The 14722-nt window shown below is 38.7% G+C and overlaps 1 protein-coding gene across 1 annotated transcript; it reads right to left on the bottom strand.

Annotated features, from left to right (window-relative positions):
• Window positions 1-8195: 8195 nt before the first annotated feature.
• Window positions 8196-12847, bottom strand: tnni1d (troponin I, skeletal, slow d). Its single transcript, XM_067391115.1, has 6 exons — window positions 12815-12847; window positions 12692-12733; window positions 12483-12614; window positions 12280-12369; window positions 8965-9147; window positions 8196-8860 (listed from the first exon to the last, which is right to left on the bottom strand). The coding sequence occupies exons 3-6, from the start codon at window positions 12609-12611 to the stop codon at window positions 8759-8761; spliced, it is 504 nt and encodes a 167-aa protein (XP_067247216.1). The 5' UTR covers window positions 12612-12614; window positions 12692-12733; window positions 12815-12847; the 3' UTR covers window positions 8196-8758.
• Between the last annotated feature and the right edge of the window lie 1875 nt (window positions 12848-14722).

The following is a 14722-nucleotide window of genomic DNA, read 5'->3' as shown; positions in this document are numbered from 1 at the left end:
TGGCCAGTGGGCGTGACAAAGGCGGTCTTCCACTCGTCCCCCTCGCGTATCCGGATGAGGTTGAATGCGCTGCGGAGGTCCAGCTTAGTGAACACAGTGGCACCACGGAGATGTTCCAGGGCCGCTGGGACGAGGGAAAGTGGGTAACGGAACTTTATGGTGATCTTGTTGAGTGAACGGTAATCAATACAGGGCCGCAAGCCTCCGTCCTTTTTGGCCACGAAGAAGAAGCTGGAAGCAGCAGGGGAAGTAGACGGATGGATGTATCCTTGCTTGAGGGCCTCGTCGATGTAGTCCTCCATGGCCTTCTCCTCCGGCACGGATAGGGGGTAGATCCTTCCCCATGGCACTGGTTCACCCGGTAGCAGATCTATGGCACAGTCCCATGGCCGGTGTGGAGGTAACTTGGAGGTTTGTTGTGGGCAAAAGACATCGCTGAAGGGGGCATAACAGGCTGGGATGTCGATGGATCGTTTCTCGATGGGGCTTTCAATGGAAGTGGCAAAGATGGAGACTTCTTTGGAACGTGGAGATGGAGGAACAGGAAACCCGGAGAGGCAGGTCGAGAAACAGTGTTCGCCCCACTTCAGGATCTCGCCCGTGCGCCAGGAGATGGTTGGGCTGTGGAGTTCGAGCCACGGGCGCCCTAGAACCACATCAGCGGTGGATTCCTCCAGAACCAGCAGATGGATATCCTCGACATGAAGGTTGCCCCAAGGGGCAAACTCCTATGCGGAGTTGTAGAGGACCAGCACATCGGGTGATCTTTTTGCGGCCTAGGGGTTTTCCGGTAATGGAGTGGGCTTGATAGATACTAGGCGAAGGCGAGGTTTTGAACTTGAGTTGACGGCAGAGGGACCCGGAGATGAAGTTCCCGGCTGACCCTGAATCGATGAGCGCAACAACTGGAACAGACATATTGGCAGCAGTAAGGGTTACAACGGTGGTGAGTGGTTTCATCTGGATTAAAGAGGGAAGGATGGCACTCACCAGAGGTCTTGGAGGGCGTGTTGGTTTGCGGAGAGTACATGCCCGGGAGAGGCGCAGTAGAGGCATAAGTTCAGGGTCAGCCGGCGTTGTCGTTCTGCAGGGGTGTGTCGGGAGTTTTCAACTTGCATAGGTTTGCTGGCTGGTTCTGGGGAGCTGACGGGTTCGGACCGACGGAGGAGAGGTTGAAGAGGTGGCTGGCCCTGCTGCTCTTCAAGACACGAGTGCCCACACGGATGGCGAGTTGGATGAAGCGTTCGAGGCCGATGTTATCCTCGTATGCAGCGAGATGCAATCGCAACTTTGGTTCTAACCCCTGGCGGAAGGAAGTGATGAGGGCTTGTTCATTCCATCCGCTACTGGAAGCCAGGGTACAGAACTGCAAAGCATAGTCACTCACAGCGTTAGATCCTTGCTTTAATTTATAGAGTTTCGACAGATGAATCCTTAAGGGGTTTTCCAAAGACTTCAGGGAAGTGAGAGACGAAGGCTGAATAGGATTTAACCACGGGGTTCTTTTGAATCCAGAGTACGTCTGCCCAACGGAGAGCTTTACCTTGTAGGTGCGAGATGATAAATGCGACTTTAGAGGTTTCAGTAGGGAAAAGTTGCGATTGCATCTCCAGGACCAGCTCACATTGCAGGAGGAATCCGCTGCAATCCTCCGCCGATCCTGAGTAGGGCGCCGGCCTGGCCATGGGACTGGCGTGCATGGTTGGAAAGTGCGATGAAGAAGTGACTGGGGAAGCGGCGGCAGGTGCTGGTGACGATGGTTGTGGTGGAGTGAGTGCTCGGCGCAGCGCACTCACGAGCTCCTGGAACGGGTCTTGTTGACTCATGCTGATCTCTAGCCGTGTTCTTCTGGTCCGGTCTTCTGTTATGATACAGACGGCACGGAGACAGAGGTAAAAGCAAGTATGGTGGTTTATTTGAGAAACAGCAATGAGCAGGTGAGTAAATGGAAGATGGAGAGTTCAAAGGAGATGATAGAAGTTTGATACTGTCCTTGTGATTGCAGATGGAGGTAGAAGTCGAGGAGATGGAGAATGGCTGACGAGGAACACTCACACACACGGAAGGAGGAACACAGGAGGGGAACTGGAGACGACGGGGCGATAGGGATCGCTGGTAAGTAGGTAAGTAGCAGGTAAGTAGCAGGTAGAGTCCTTGAGGTTCGCATACATGAGTCTGTACAACAAACGAGACCGGACAACTGGTGTGTGTGTGAGTGTGGGTTAAATAGTGCTGGTGATAAAGTGGCTGATGAAGTGTAGGTGACGACGATTAGAATTCCGGTGATTGAGTGCGTGGGTATTGACGGGAGGTGGAGCCTGACGTGTCTGTGACAGTTAGAGGTTTGGAAAACTTAGTTACTGTGGTACTGTGAGTTACTGTCGACTACTAAGTACAACATAAGCACACAAGGCATCTTACGCTCATTGGTAGGGAAGTACTGCCGACTGTCACACCAGATGTCCCTTCCGCGAGACAGGAGGATGAAGGCCTGGGTGGCAGATAGTCAGTTTAGCCCCATTCACCAATAACAGCAGATTATCAGTGAATCCCAGTTGTCTCTAAGTTTGTAAAACCATCCAGTGTAAAATTATCACTTCAGTGGCAGGTGTTGGTGGTGATTGTCAACTCTTCACAAAATTAACCCAACTCTTCTTCATATCATCGTTTTTAGGAAATTTAAATAAGGAGACCAAAGTCTTTTGTATATTATCGCAACCAGCTAATATGCATTTGTGTGACAAAGGCATAGCTAGCTAGCAAAATATAGGCTGTAGTAACTAACTTAACAGTAATGACAATAACTCGCGATTGAGCAGCCGAGCCACTGATGCTAATACACTGTAGTTATTAAAGTGTTAAGGGCGGGGCCATGCTCGGTGACTCCAGTGTGTCATCAAGCCAACGTTTTAGCCCCGCCCAAAAAAATCCTGAACACAGAATTGGTGAAAAACTGTTTAACGGTCTAACTCCACAATTCAGAACTACATAGTTCACAGTCTTTGTAAAGTGTTTCAGCAATGCATTTGTAACATTTATAAAGTGTTTAGAAATAATTCTCAGAATTGACTTTACACAGACTTAAAGTACTTTGGATTTGATCAATTGCAAGCATATGATGACATGAATAAAGTTTAATGACACTGAATTATTGTAAGGGGCAGTTCACACAGAACACGTTTTTCCATTCCACTGTGCTGCTTTTCCATTGTTTTTCAATGTAAACATATGCTGATGGACATCTTTTGCACCTTCTTATGCATGACAAATTATTCTAAAAATGTGGCACGCAAGTTAAAATATCTTCAACTTAAAGGGGTGGTTCACTGGTTTTTTGATTGTGTTTATGGGGTGCAGTTTAACATGTCTTAATGCTTCATTTTTTTAAAAAACACAGCATGTTTCATATATTTTACCTTTATCCTACACCGCTGTTTCTCTTCTCATAAAAACGCTCTGTTGAGTTCCTGGTTCTATGAAGCCCCTCCCTCAGAAATATGCAATGGACTGAGATTGGTTAGCTGGCCCTGTGTATTGTGATTCGCTGTCCGGAATACGTTGTCACGAGTCATGTTGTCCGGAAACGCCACGCCCCTTACCATTATGGGCAAACATCACATGTGCTTCGGTCAAAGTCCAGTTTTTGCTTCGGTGCAAGTGTTAAATAATAAGAGGGTCAAGCAGAACCTCCGCAAGCACTGCTTTTAATGGCTGTTTATGAATGTTAAGTATTTTTGTTTGCATTTGTGTCAAAGTGCTGTCACGTGTAAATGTTACTGCTGCCCCATAGTGTTCTGATGAAAAGAAATAGAACCTAGCTAACTGGATAGTGAAGTCAAACCGCCTTGGTCTTTGTTTACATCCCAGAAACTATATAACTTTATAAAAAAAATAAAACATTCTTACAGGTTGGGGCCCATAAACAGCAGCTTCTGCTTTTAAAGTGGGAACTGCTCCATCTTTCAGTAATAGCCTTTGTGCAAATCCAGCATTAAACTCGTGTAGATTCTGGAAGCTGTCTTTCGAAAAATGTGCAGCACAGACAGCTAAATTAGCATTACAATTGTCAGGAACAGAATTAAAGAAGTCCAGTGTCCCTAGGAAGAAGACTTGTATGCATGCGGCATGGCCTTTGTTGCATGTTCCCGGGGGCAGTGTTTATGTTAATTGCAGGGTTTATTATGTCACCAACCCGGGAAGAAGCTCATTGTAGTCCAAACCGGTCGTTTTTGTAGGCATTGTAAGGCTTGATTTTCCTGCTAAACGAAAACTGAGATCAAGCATCCTGCAATAAAGCAATAAAACTCGCCTAGAGAAGAAGATCTCAGAGAAATAGCATGGGGCAACGCCTTGCCCTAACTCCAAAAGGACAACGCCTCCCCCAACACACAAACACACCTTTCCTTCCCCTGACTCAAAGTTATTCAACACATATAATGTAACTTGTGTATTTATTGTTTTTCCCTTTTCATGTTTGGTATCATTATAAATGTCTCAGGTGCGATTGGTAAAATGGTCTCAATTTCACAGCAGTCACTAGAATTATGAAGAAGATGGAAAACTAAGGAAAATTCTGTCCTCTTTTTGGGTGGTGTCTCTTCTCCTCTCCCCCAAAACAGGTGTTGTGGTCCTGGTATAAAAGGTAAAGAGCAAAGCAGTCATGGGGGATCATCTGTAGGAGAGGCCCCCACAAAGATGGGTGAATGTCTGAAGACATTCACCCATCACTGTGTATATATGCATTTCTTTGAGTAATCGATGTTATGCATTTATCATTTCTGAATTGGCTTTAATTGGTTATGTGTGTAATTGACACGATACACTGTTACCTGACAAATAAAATGTTATATTTGATTTACTCTGGATTCTCCTGATATCATTATTACCAGTAAATTATGGGAGGCTAGTGCTACCGTAAATCTGTGTCCAGGGTAGAACAAACTGAAGGCGCATGAATGAAGGAGCAGTAGGCACTTCATCTGAAGACCTTTTGATTTCTGTTTACCGCTGATTTAGCAAGTTGTATGGAAGTGGCTAAATTAAAATACACTTTTGTTCGAGTGAGCAGTAGGCAACCGACTAAAGGTATTAGCTAACTTATTACACCCTCTGACAAAGATCAGACTGGCGAGTTTATCTCCGTGAGTTGACCACGAAATCCCGGGGCTAGTATCTCTGTGCGGCATTGGGTCCCTAATGACTGAACAATTGAAATATGGAATATCCAGAATCATCAAATATCTAAATTAATGCATAACTAATGATGAATTTCTAATTGGAAACACAACCTAAGTGTAAGAATCATTTGAAATTGGAGTCAGATTAAACGAGTGAAATTAAGTGAACTTAATAGAGACGCTGAAAAGGCTGTTAACCTTCGCCCGGGGGCGTCGGAGTCCGTTTCTGGGACGATGCAGGGTTCCTTACAGCATTAAACTACCATAACTTTTAAAAGACAATATCTCCATTTGCAGTGAACTTTCAGCACTGTAACTTTGCAGATACTGTTTATGTGTTTTTAACAGCAAAAACGAGTTCTGTGTGACCCAGCCGTAACTCAGTACAACAAATTCTTGATCTTTCTCACACAAAGTCAAATAAAAGTAAGTCCTACTAATACTCTGGAAAAATACTCATACTCAATGTACAAACATCTGAAGGCTAATAATTTTCCTTTGTCATCTATTATTTATTCAGCTTGGTCTGTACACTCGAAAGTGGTTTTGTTGTATGTTTAGCTCCAGGCCTATTCTTTTAAGGAAGTCTTCTGCTCACCATAATTGCATTTATTTGTTTAAAAATACAATAAAAATAGTTATATTGTAAAATATTATTACAACAAAATAACTGCTTTCTATTTTAATATTTTTCAAAATGTAATTTGTTCCTGTGATAGCAAAGCTGCATTTTCAGTTTTCATTGTTACATGATTCTTCGGAAATCATTGTAATACACTAATTTGGTGCTCAAGAAACATTTTTTTATTTTTATTTTTTGTATTATTATTAATGGATTATTGATTATTTTCAGGATTCTTTAATAAACAATGTTAAAAAGAACAGTATTTCATTAAAATAGAAATCTTTTGTAAAATTATAAATGTTTTTAATGTCACTTTCCTTACCACTCACCCCAAATTGTTGAGTGGCATGCATACTTAATGTATGAAGGCCCACAGTCTATTATAGCCATGCTTTGTCTCTTCTGCCGTTGAGTTCACAGTGTCAAATGTTCTTCAAGGTTAAGTGAGATTAGTTGCAATGAACAAATAGTCTAAAAATATAGTGTGAACCACTTTAGATGATGCCAACTTTAGTCACTACCCTCTCAACTTTCTACCAAAGACTTTTAGTATCCAATCACAATTTAGTTACTATAGCACTAGCATTAGTCAATCAATTAATAACAAGTATTTTATTTCCAAGTGTTTATTGCCACGCTGCATTATGTGTTCACATCTCAATGGGAATGTGTAACATTCAAACATGGACAAACCATACCTGTAAAGAAAAGCAGAGGATGCAGTTTAAGTCAAGTCACCTTTATTTGTATAGCTCTTTATACAATACAGATTATTTCAAAGCAGATTTACAGTGATAAATAGGGAAAAAATTATGCAAACAGAATTCAATTTTGCTGTAAAGTAGTTCTAAAAGACAGTGTTATTGTGTCAAAAGTGTTTAAAACATAACAGCAAAAAAAAAAAAAAACATTACTGTGGAGGATTACTGTGAAGTCTAATTTTTTTTAAAGATTTAAACTGAATCATCCAATGATCCAGTATGTCAGCGAACATACTTGGAAATGTGCATCTTTCACCCCTTTTAATACAATCTTATGAGTTATCTTATGTGTTGTCAACTTTTAACCTATGTAGGACAAGTGGAACAAATGCAAATATGACCATCTAACTGAACATTATCCTACGGTCCCACTTTATATTAAGTGGCCTTAACTACTATGTACTTGCGTCAAAAAATAAGTACAATGTACTTATTGGGTTCATATTGAATTGCAAAACACTTTTGCTGCTATTGAGGTAGGATACTGGTAAGGTTAGGGAAAGCTCTGGTGGTATGGGTAGGTTTAAGGGTAAGGTGTAAGGGATGGGTCAACAGTGTAATTATAAATGTAATTACATAAATTAATTACAGATCTAATTACATGCAGGTGTTTTTAAAATATAAGTACAATGTAAAAACATGTACACAATAAGTGCATTTTATCAAATGATTAATTTAAATGTAAGTACATAGTAGTTAAGACCACTTAATGTAAAGTGGGACCTATCCTACTTATCACAAGGCTACTAGACAGAAATAAATACATGTACATGAAATATCGACTGAAGTTACAAAAAAATTAATTATGTGAAAATTATGACTATGATAAAAATAAAGGATTGAGTGACAATACAATTTTTTTCTTTTTTTACAAATCTTTTCAGTTGATATTTGCAAGAATGTGGATTAATTTCAGCAAATGGAGTCTACATTGGAGTCTACATCAGTACAGATTTTTTGTCATTGTTTTGTTTTTAGCATAAACCTCACTGTTTAAGCAGACAACCACGTCTGGACTTCCAGTGTTGTTGTGTGAATGACCCATGTAGGTGACAACAGGAAAGCTCTCTTGTCCTGCATGCTTTATGTTCCCAATGACGTGTGCACTTTCTAATGTTCATCTCTTCAAGGTTGAGTCAGATTAGATACGGGGTACAACAGGACTAAAAATACAGCGTTAGCTGTGCAGTACTGAAACAATGGCCAGCTTAACCTCTTTATTTATTGCTGTCACCACAGAAGATGGCCCGTCACCTAACCTGCTAGCTTAGCTGGTCTTATCATATTCACCATGAAATATCGTATTTAAGGCAGAAAGTAAGAATGGATAATGATGAATCATATCATCATATTGTAACTGACTGAACAAAACAAATAATCATTTGTAAAAAAAATTGTGTTTCCATGCATTTTAATGCTATTAGAAATGTAGAACCTAACGATTACATGTTTTTTCGTTCTCTTCTTTAAAAAGACAGTGCATAATGTATATATGTGTGTGTGTGTGTGTGTGTGTGTATACATATATATATATATATATATATATATATATATATATATATATATATATATATATATACACACACATTCCTGGCTCTTCAGCAAAATTAGTTGTATTAATGAAAGAATAGAAAAAAGGTCAATTTCTGCTTAATTCTGCAACTTTTAATGCCAACTTAAGACTTCAATGTAGCGCACAAAAACATACATATATCCCAGTGTAACTTATACTATCTGACTTTTTGGGGTTTTTTTATTCAACACATTTATATTCATCATGCATGCATACATAATGAATAAAATGACGGCAGACTATAATATGTAGGATGCAGACTATACAGGTATCAAAAACACCTGAAACTACGAAGGCATATTACTCTTTGGAGAAAGGATGTCAATCATATTTTTAAAGGAATAGCTCTCCCCTGTCATTGATTGGAAAAAGAGTCACATTAGCATTCTTCTAAATTCTTCTTTTGTCCATAATTCAGGTTTGGATCAACAAAAAGGTACTTAAATTGTTGCAGAATGTACATTTTGGGTCAATTAATATCTTTAAAAGATTAGCAGTTACTATGAATTTGCTAAAAAGACAGCAGCTCAGAGAGGTCAACAAAGCCAGAAAACTTTCCATTTTATATCTTCTCTGTCAAGACCAAGGCCATCCAGAAGTCAGTTTGGTATCATGAAGGGGCTCACTGGCTTCCCCCAGCAGCGTCAAACATCTTCTTTCTTCCCTCCATGCCAGACATGGCTTCCACATTCTTACGCCAGTCACCTACTTCACTGGTCAAGACCTATTTGACAGAAAGAAACATTGGATTGTAGAGGTAAAATTTGAAATGGTTAAAGTCATGGCATTCAATTCATTTCTATAATCTGTTATGACATCTGTCGTGACCTTTTCTTGCTTTATATCCTCCTTCTTGACCGACTTCAGATTTGCACGGAGGTCCATGGAGCCTTTGTGTTTGGAGCCCAGCAAAGCCCTCATCATCTCATCAGCAGACACACGTACTTTCCTCAGTGCGGGTTTCTTGAACTTCCCCCCTAGATCCTGAACTTTCAACTTAAGCTCATTGATCTAAAATCAAGGGAATACAAAATGTCCATTATCAAGGAGGTACACAATACCTAGAGTAATATCTAATACCTAGCATAATATCAATCCGTTAGAACTCTGATTCATCTCAATGGCTGTTTGTTGGTTAGTACATGCACCCTAGTATGTCAGGACTTGGGTTCTCTCAGTCCTGTTTGTTTCTGTTTTCTTGCTCCACATGGTGATTGTATGGCATTGGCAATCAGTATTCACACTATATCTGATTTTACACTTTTTTCTTCAGATCCAAAGTGTTTCATTACCTTCACTGTCACTCTCGATTCTCTCCTGTTGGTCTTGACAGTCCTGTCAATTCTGATAGTCTTTCAGGCAGTGTCTCCGGTAAGTCTCATCAGTGAATTTCTGGTCTCCTGTCTGCTCTACCTGGTTTGATCATCTGCTTTGTTCAAGTGTGCATTTCTCAAAAGCATTGACAGCCAATTACTGTTCCAAATTCCATTGTTAGCAACATATTTCAACCATTTGGTATTTCCCAAAACCATAATTCCAACAAACATTTGCAAACAGAATTGCAAAGGTGTGGTCGGAATTATAGCTCTCGATCTGTAGTAAGAAGTCTATAGTTTCTTGTTAATATGACATGGACAGGTCATACTCTTAATCAAAATAAGAAAGCTAGAATGCAGTACATATCTATATCTCCAGGGAAAACCTGGAGTATTACATAAGAGGGAATCCCCAAAAGATTCAAACATCTATAAATAAAGCAAAACAACAGAAAACAAAAAAAGTAGTCCTCAGATGCAATCATGTTGTAGAAATTAATTCAATCAGATCAGATTCATACGGAAGAGGATCAGGGCCAAGCAATAATAAAAAAATAAAAGGATCTCGAGATTGAAGTTGTTAAATTTCGAGAAAAAAGTCGAGATAAAATGTTGAGAATAAACTCGTTAAATTACGAGAAAAAACTTGTTAAATTTTTAGAAAAAAGTCGAGATAAAATGTTGAGAATAAACTTGTTAAATAACAAGAAAAAAACTCGTTAAATTACGAGAAAAAAGTTGAGATAAAATGTTGAGAATGAAGTCATTAAATTATGAGAAAAAAGTCGTTAAATTATGAGAACAAATTCGTTAAATTACGATTTTTTTTTATAATTTAACGATTTTTTTCTCGTAATTTAATGACTTTATTCTCATAATTTAATGAGTTTATTCTCAACATTTTATCTCAACTTTTTTTCTCGAAATTTAACGGGTTTTTTCTCGTAATTTAATGACTTTATTCTCAACATTTTATCTTGACATTTTATGAGTTTTTTGTCGCAACTTAATGAGTTTATTCTCAACATGTTATTTCGACTTTTTTCTCAACATTTTACGAGTTTTTTCTCGAAATTTAACAACTTTAATCTCAAGATGGTTTTATTTTTTTATTATTGCTTGGCCCTAATCCTCTTCCATAGATTAATTAGCCGAAATAAAAAAAAATAATAAATAAAAAAAAAATCACTCCACCACTCCCATGATGGCATTAACAACAGTTCTATATTGTTGAGATTCTACGGTTTTGGGAAACAGTCATGTCAATTTAGGTATTTTCTCCAACGATGCATCGTACAATGGACGTTAAGTCACGGTGTAGTATGAGAAATTAATCCCTAGTTACTAATTCTGGCTCATCATCAGATCTGGTTGCTCGAGTTGACTGCTTCCTGGTTATTGACCCCTGCCTGTCACTGACTTTGATTCTGATTCACCCTCGGATTCTCTATGTGCTGTTTGCACCAGGACTCTATGGACCGCTGATTGTATTCTGATGATTAGCTTTCAATAAAGTTTCTATTCAAGATCACTCTGCTCTTGGGTCATTTCTCCATACAGAATCTCTGACATCCATCTTTGATCAGTTCTGGCTACACGGTTTGTTTCACATTGGACCATGATATCCAGTTAAACCTTTAGGTCCAACCCTAATTAAACACAACTGAACCAGCTAATCAAGGTCTTCATCTGTCTAGAAACTTCCAGGTAAGTGTGTTGGAGCTAAATTTTACAGGACACTGGCCCTCTATGAGCATGATTGGACACCCCCGCCTTAGGCATTACCTAATCACATGAAAGTTGTGACTTTTGCCAATCTGCAGAAGTTGTAATCACTAATTAAGAACCTATACAGACAAAAAGAAGCTGCATCTCTAATTTAGTGGTTTCCAACCCTGTTTCTAAAAAGATACCTCCCTGCAGACTTCAACCCTGCTTCAACATACCTATCTGTAATTTTCAAGTAACTCTGAACACATTGATCTGGTTCAGGTGTGTTTGATTTGGGTTGGAGCTGAACTCTGCTGGATGGTAGCTCTCCAGAAGCGTAGCTCTCCAGAAGGAGGGTTGGAGACCCCTGTTCTAATGAATATCCAAGAATCTTAATAAAGCTTCTAGACCAGGGATGGACAACTTTTGTCCTTGAAGGCCACTGTCCTGCAGAGTTAAGCTCCAACCCTGATAAAAAAATAAAAAAAAACTCACTTGCCAATACCTTTCTACTAATCCTGAAGAACTTGATTGGCTTGTGTGCTTGATTAGGGTTGGAGCTAAACTCTACAGAACAGTGACCCTCCAGGACTGAAGTTGCCCATGCCTGTTCTAGACTCAGGGGTAACTAATCCTGCTCCTGAAGGGGTTGACATCCGGAGACCTACCTACCCTGGGGTGGGTAACTCTGGTCCACTATATTAATTAGGTCCCCTGATTCTAGTAATCCTCAAGACCTTGATACGCTGGTTCTGGTTTTTTTGATCTGGGTTGAAGTTCAACTCTGCAGTACAGCAGACCTTGAGGGCCAGAGTCCAGGCAGCCTCTCATGGTGGGGCCAATGTAGGCACAATATGGGCTTGAGGTATGGGCCTCAACAGGTATCCACGGATTCCATGTTGGTTCTATCTGAATTTGCCCCAGTTAGCTTCTATATGAGATACATATGGACTATTTCATATAGGGCTGGCATGGAACCTATGGACAAACCCATTTGGGCCCATACCTCAAACAAATATCGTGCCTACATTGGCCTCACCATGAAATGTTGGCTGGGAGTTGCCCACCCCTGGTATAGTATTTACCAAATGTATCTTATGTGTTGGTTTAGACTTACATCTTTGTTGTGCTTGATGACCTTATCCTCATAGTCATACCTCTCCTCATCTACTACATCAATTTTTGCGTAGAGTTGCTTGCACAGATTCTGAAGATGAATATACAACATTAGTAAATACAACTGGTGTAAGATTTGAGAAATTAATTAAGCTAAACAGCATGTTTTGTCTTCAGCTGACTCTGTATGACTGAACGAATCACCTGTAACTCCCCCATAGAGAGTCCAGAAAGCTGCAAAGGAGGGTGTTTGTCTTTGAGGTAGCGATTTTTCTCTTCATCCCTGTCCTGTTTCTCTTTCTCTAAATCCTCCATTGCTCTGTTAAGAAGCATTATCTGATAGAAGATGGAAGATGAGCTTTAATAACAATTTCACCACAAAATAGGAAATAAGTTATGAAAATAAATCTAACCTTTAGAGAAAGTTTCCGTGATGCTGAAATCTTTGACTTAGGCTGTTAAAAAAGGTAAGGGAAATTAGTTTTTGGTAAAATATTGAGTGGCATGGCATGATTTGTTACATGATCAAGACATACTTTGATGTCCACTTTTGGATTTCCAGGTCTTCGTATCTGCCAAACGACAATATAAATGAAGGCAACAATGTTTAAATTTGAAAGCAAGCATATTAATTTGATATTTATGTAAATACTAAAAACAATATCTAGTACTTTTATGTCAAAGGCATATCAAATGCTTACCTGACTGTCAGTATCATTTGTTAAGAAACAAAAAAAGGAAAACAATCATCAGTAAGGCATTTATTAAAGCATTTTGAGTAATCAATCTGTTTGAAGTATTTCAAAGCATATATTGATCACTAAATAATGCACTTTAAGTGGCTTGTTCACTTCCATTTTCAACATGTCATCTGCAGTGACATACTAAACTTAGAATGTCTTTGCTGTGGAATCTCGAGCATCCCACGTGTGCTGACAAATTAAGCTGATCGTGATTTTATTTATTTTTTTTTTTTTTTTAATAATAATATTGGGTAATTTGCTTGGCTTGTTGTCACAAAGTATCAATGTATATCTTTTTTTATGGTGAATATTGGAAGAAAAGTTTGATAGCAACTCTTAAACATTCACTAAAATAAAAAAAAGAAAGTGACAACTAGCACCAATATCACATATTTATACATACCAATATCACACAGTCACATAATGAATTCTTCGTTAACATGCTAATGTGTATCATAAATAATAAATAACCTTTAAATTATCTTTAATAACCTTTAAATAATCTAATAACCTTTTAATAAAAATAATTGTACTTACTCGCCCATTGTGACGTCTTGCTGAACAACTAAAAAAGAAATTAAACTAGAGATTTCAGATGAAACTTACAAAATAAGAAAAAAAACTGAAAATATTTTCAAGACATTGTCAATTCTTTAAAGTAAGCATGGATGCTGTACCTGGTTTCTGTCTGGCTGATGGTCATGGACAAGAGGCAGAACAACAGGGTGTCGAGACAAAGGGATTTTATAGCCCAGCCGCCACTGGCTGGCAGATATAGTGTCTGTCGCCAGGAATGCCTTGGCAGTGCTCTAGAAATGAAATATCTCCAACTGTAAAGCTGTGACAACACAGCAATATGAAAGAATACACAATGACTTTTCTTTGGACTAGAATTGAGTTCATAAACAAACACCAAACTCTATTAAAATGTACCATTCACATGCTGTTATACCCTCTTAAAACAGTTTCTGATGTGTCACAACCCCAAAATGGATTGCAGGTCTGTTCTCTTGGGTTTTGGACAGCAAGGAAAAACAATACTAAATGCAAATAATAAACTTTATTAATTTAAATAGTAAGGATATTGTAAATTTTTCATAGAATTTGTTGCCTTCCCATATAAAATTGCTGGTCCCACTTTATATTAAGTGGCCTTAACTCCTATGCACTTGCATTTAAATTAATCATTTGATACAATGCACTTATTGTGTACATACATGTTTTTACATTGTACTTATATTTTAAAAACACCTGCATTTAATTACATCTGTAATTACATTTATAATTACACCGTTGACCCATCCCTTATTTCCCCTACCCTTAAACCTACCCATACCACCAAACCTTACCCGTATCCCACCTCAATAGCAGCAAAAGTGTTTTGCAATTCAATATGAACCCAATAAGTACATTGTACTTATTTTTTGATGTAAGTACATAGTAGTTAAGGTCACCTAATATAAAGTGGGACCAAATTGCTGCTATTAAAAGACAGTGTGTTCAATCAAACTTAGTGATGCAAATCCATCTGTCATTTAGTAATGTGGCTAATAGCAAATCAGTATGTAGCCCAGTGTTTTTGGTAACACACACTACTGTTTGTTTTTAATGTGTTAAATACCAATTTTCGTATTTACTGTCTTTTGTGTGTGAAATTGTTATTTCCTATGCAGTTTATGGTAATATCTTCCTTTTGTAAAA

The sequence above is a fragment of the Chanodichthys erythropterus genome, chromosome 8, assembly GCF_024489055.1.
Source record: "Chanodichthys erythropterus isolate Z2021 chromosome 8, ASM2448905v1, whole genome shotgun sequence".
NCBI lineage: Eukaryota > Metazoa > Chordata > Actinopteri > Cypriniformes > Xenocyprididae > Chanodichthys > Chanodichthys erythropterus.
Note: the sequence above shows the minus strand (reverse complement) of the source record. Positions and strands in the feature narration are given on the sequence as shown.

Excerpts from the sequence above, each read along its gene's own strand:
- tnni1d (XM_067391115.1), bottom strand. The coding sequence starts at position 12,611 with ATGCTTCTTAACAGAGCAATGGAGGATTTAGAGAAAGAGAAACAGGAC. Across the intron at positions 9,148-12,279 it reads TCATCAAGCACAACAAAGAT|ATCAATGAGCTTAAGTTGAA; the intron begins GTAAGTCTAAAC and ends CCTTGATTTTAG. Across the intron at positions 8,861-8,964 it reads AGGATATAAAGCAAGAAAAG|GTCTTGACCAGTGAAGTAGG; the intron begins GTCACGACAGAT and ends TCTGTCAAATAG.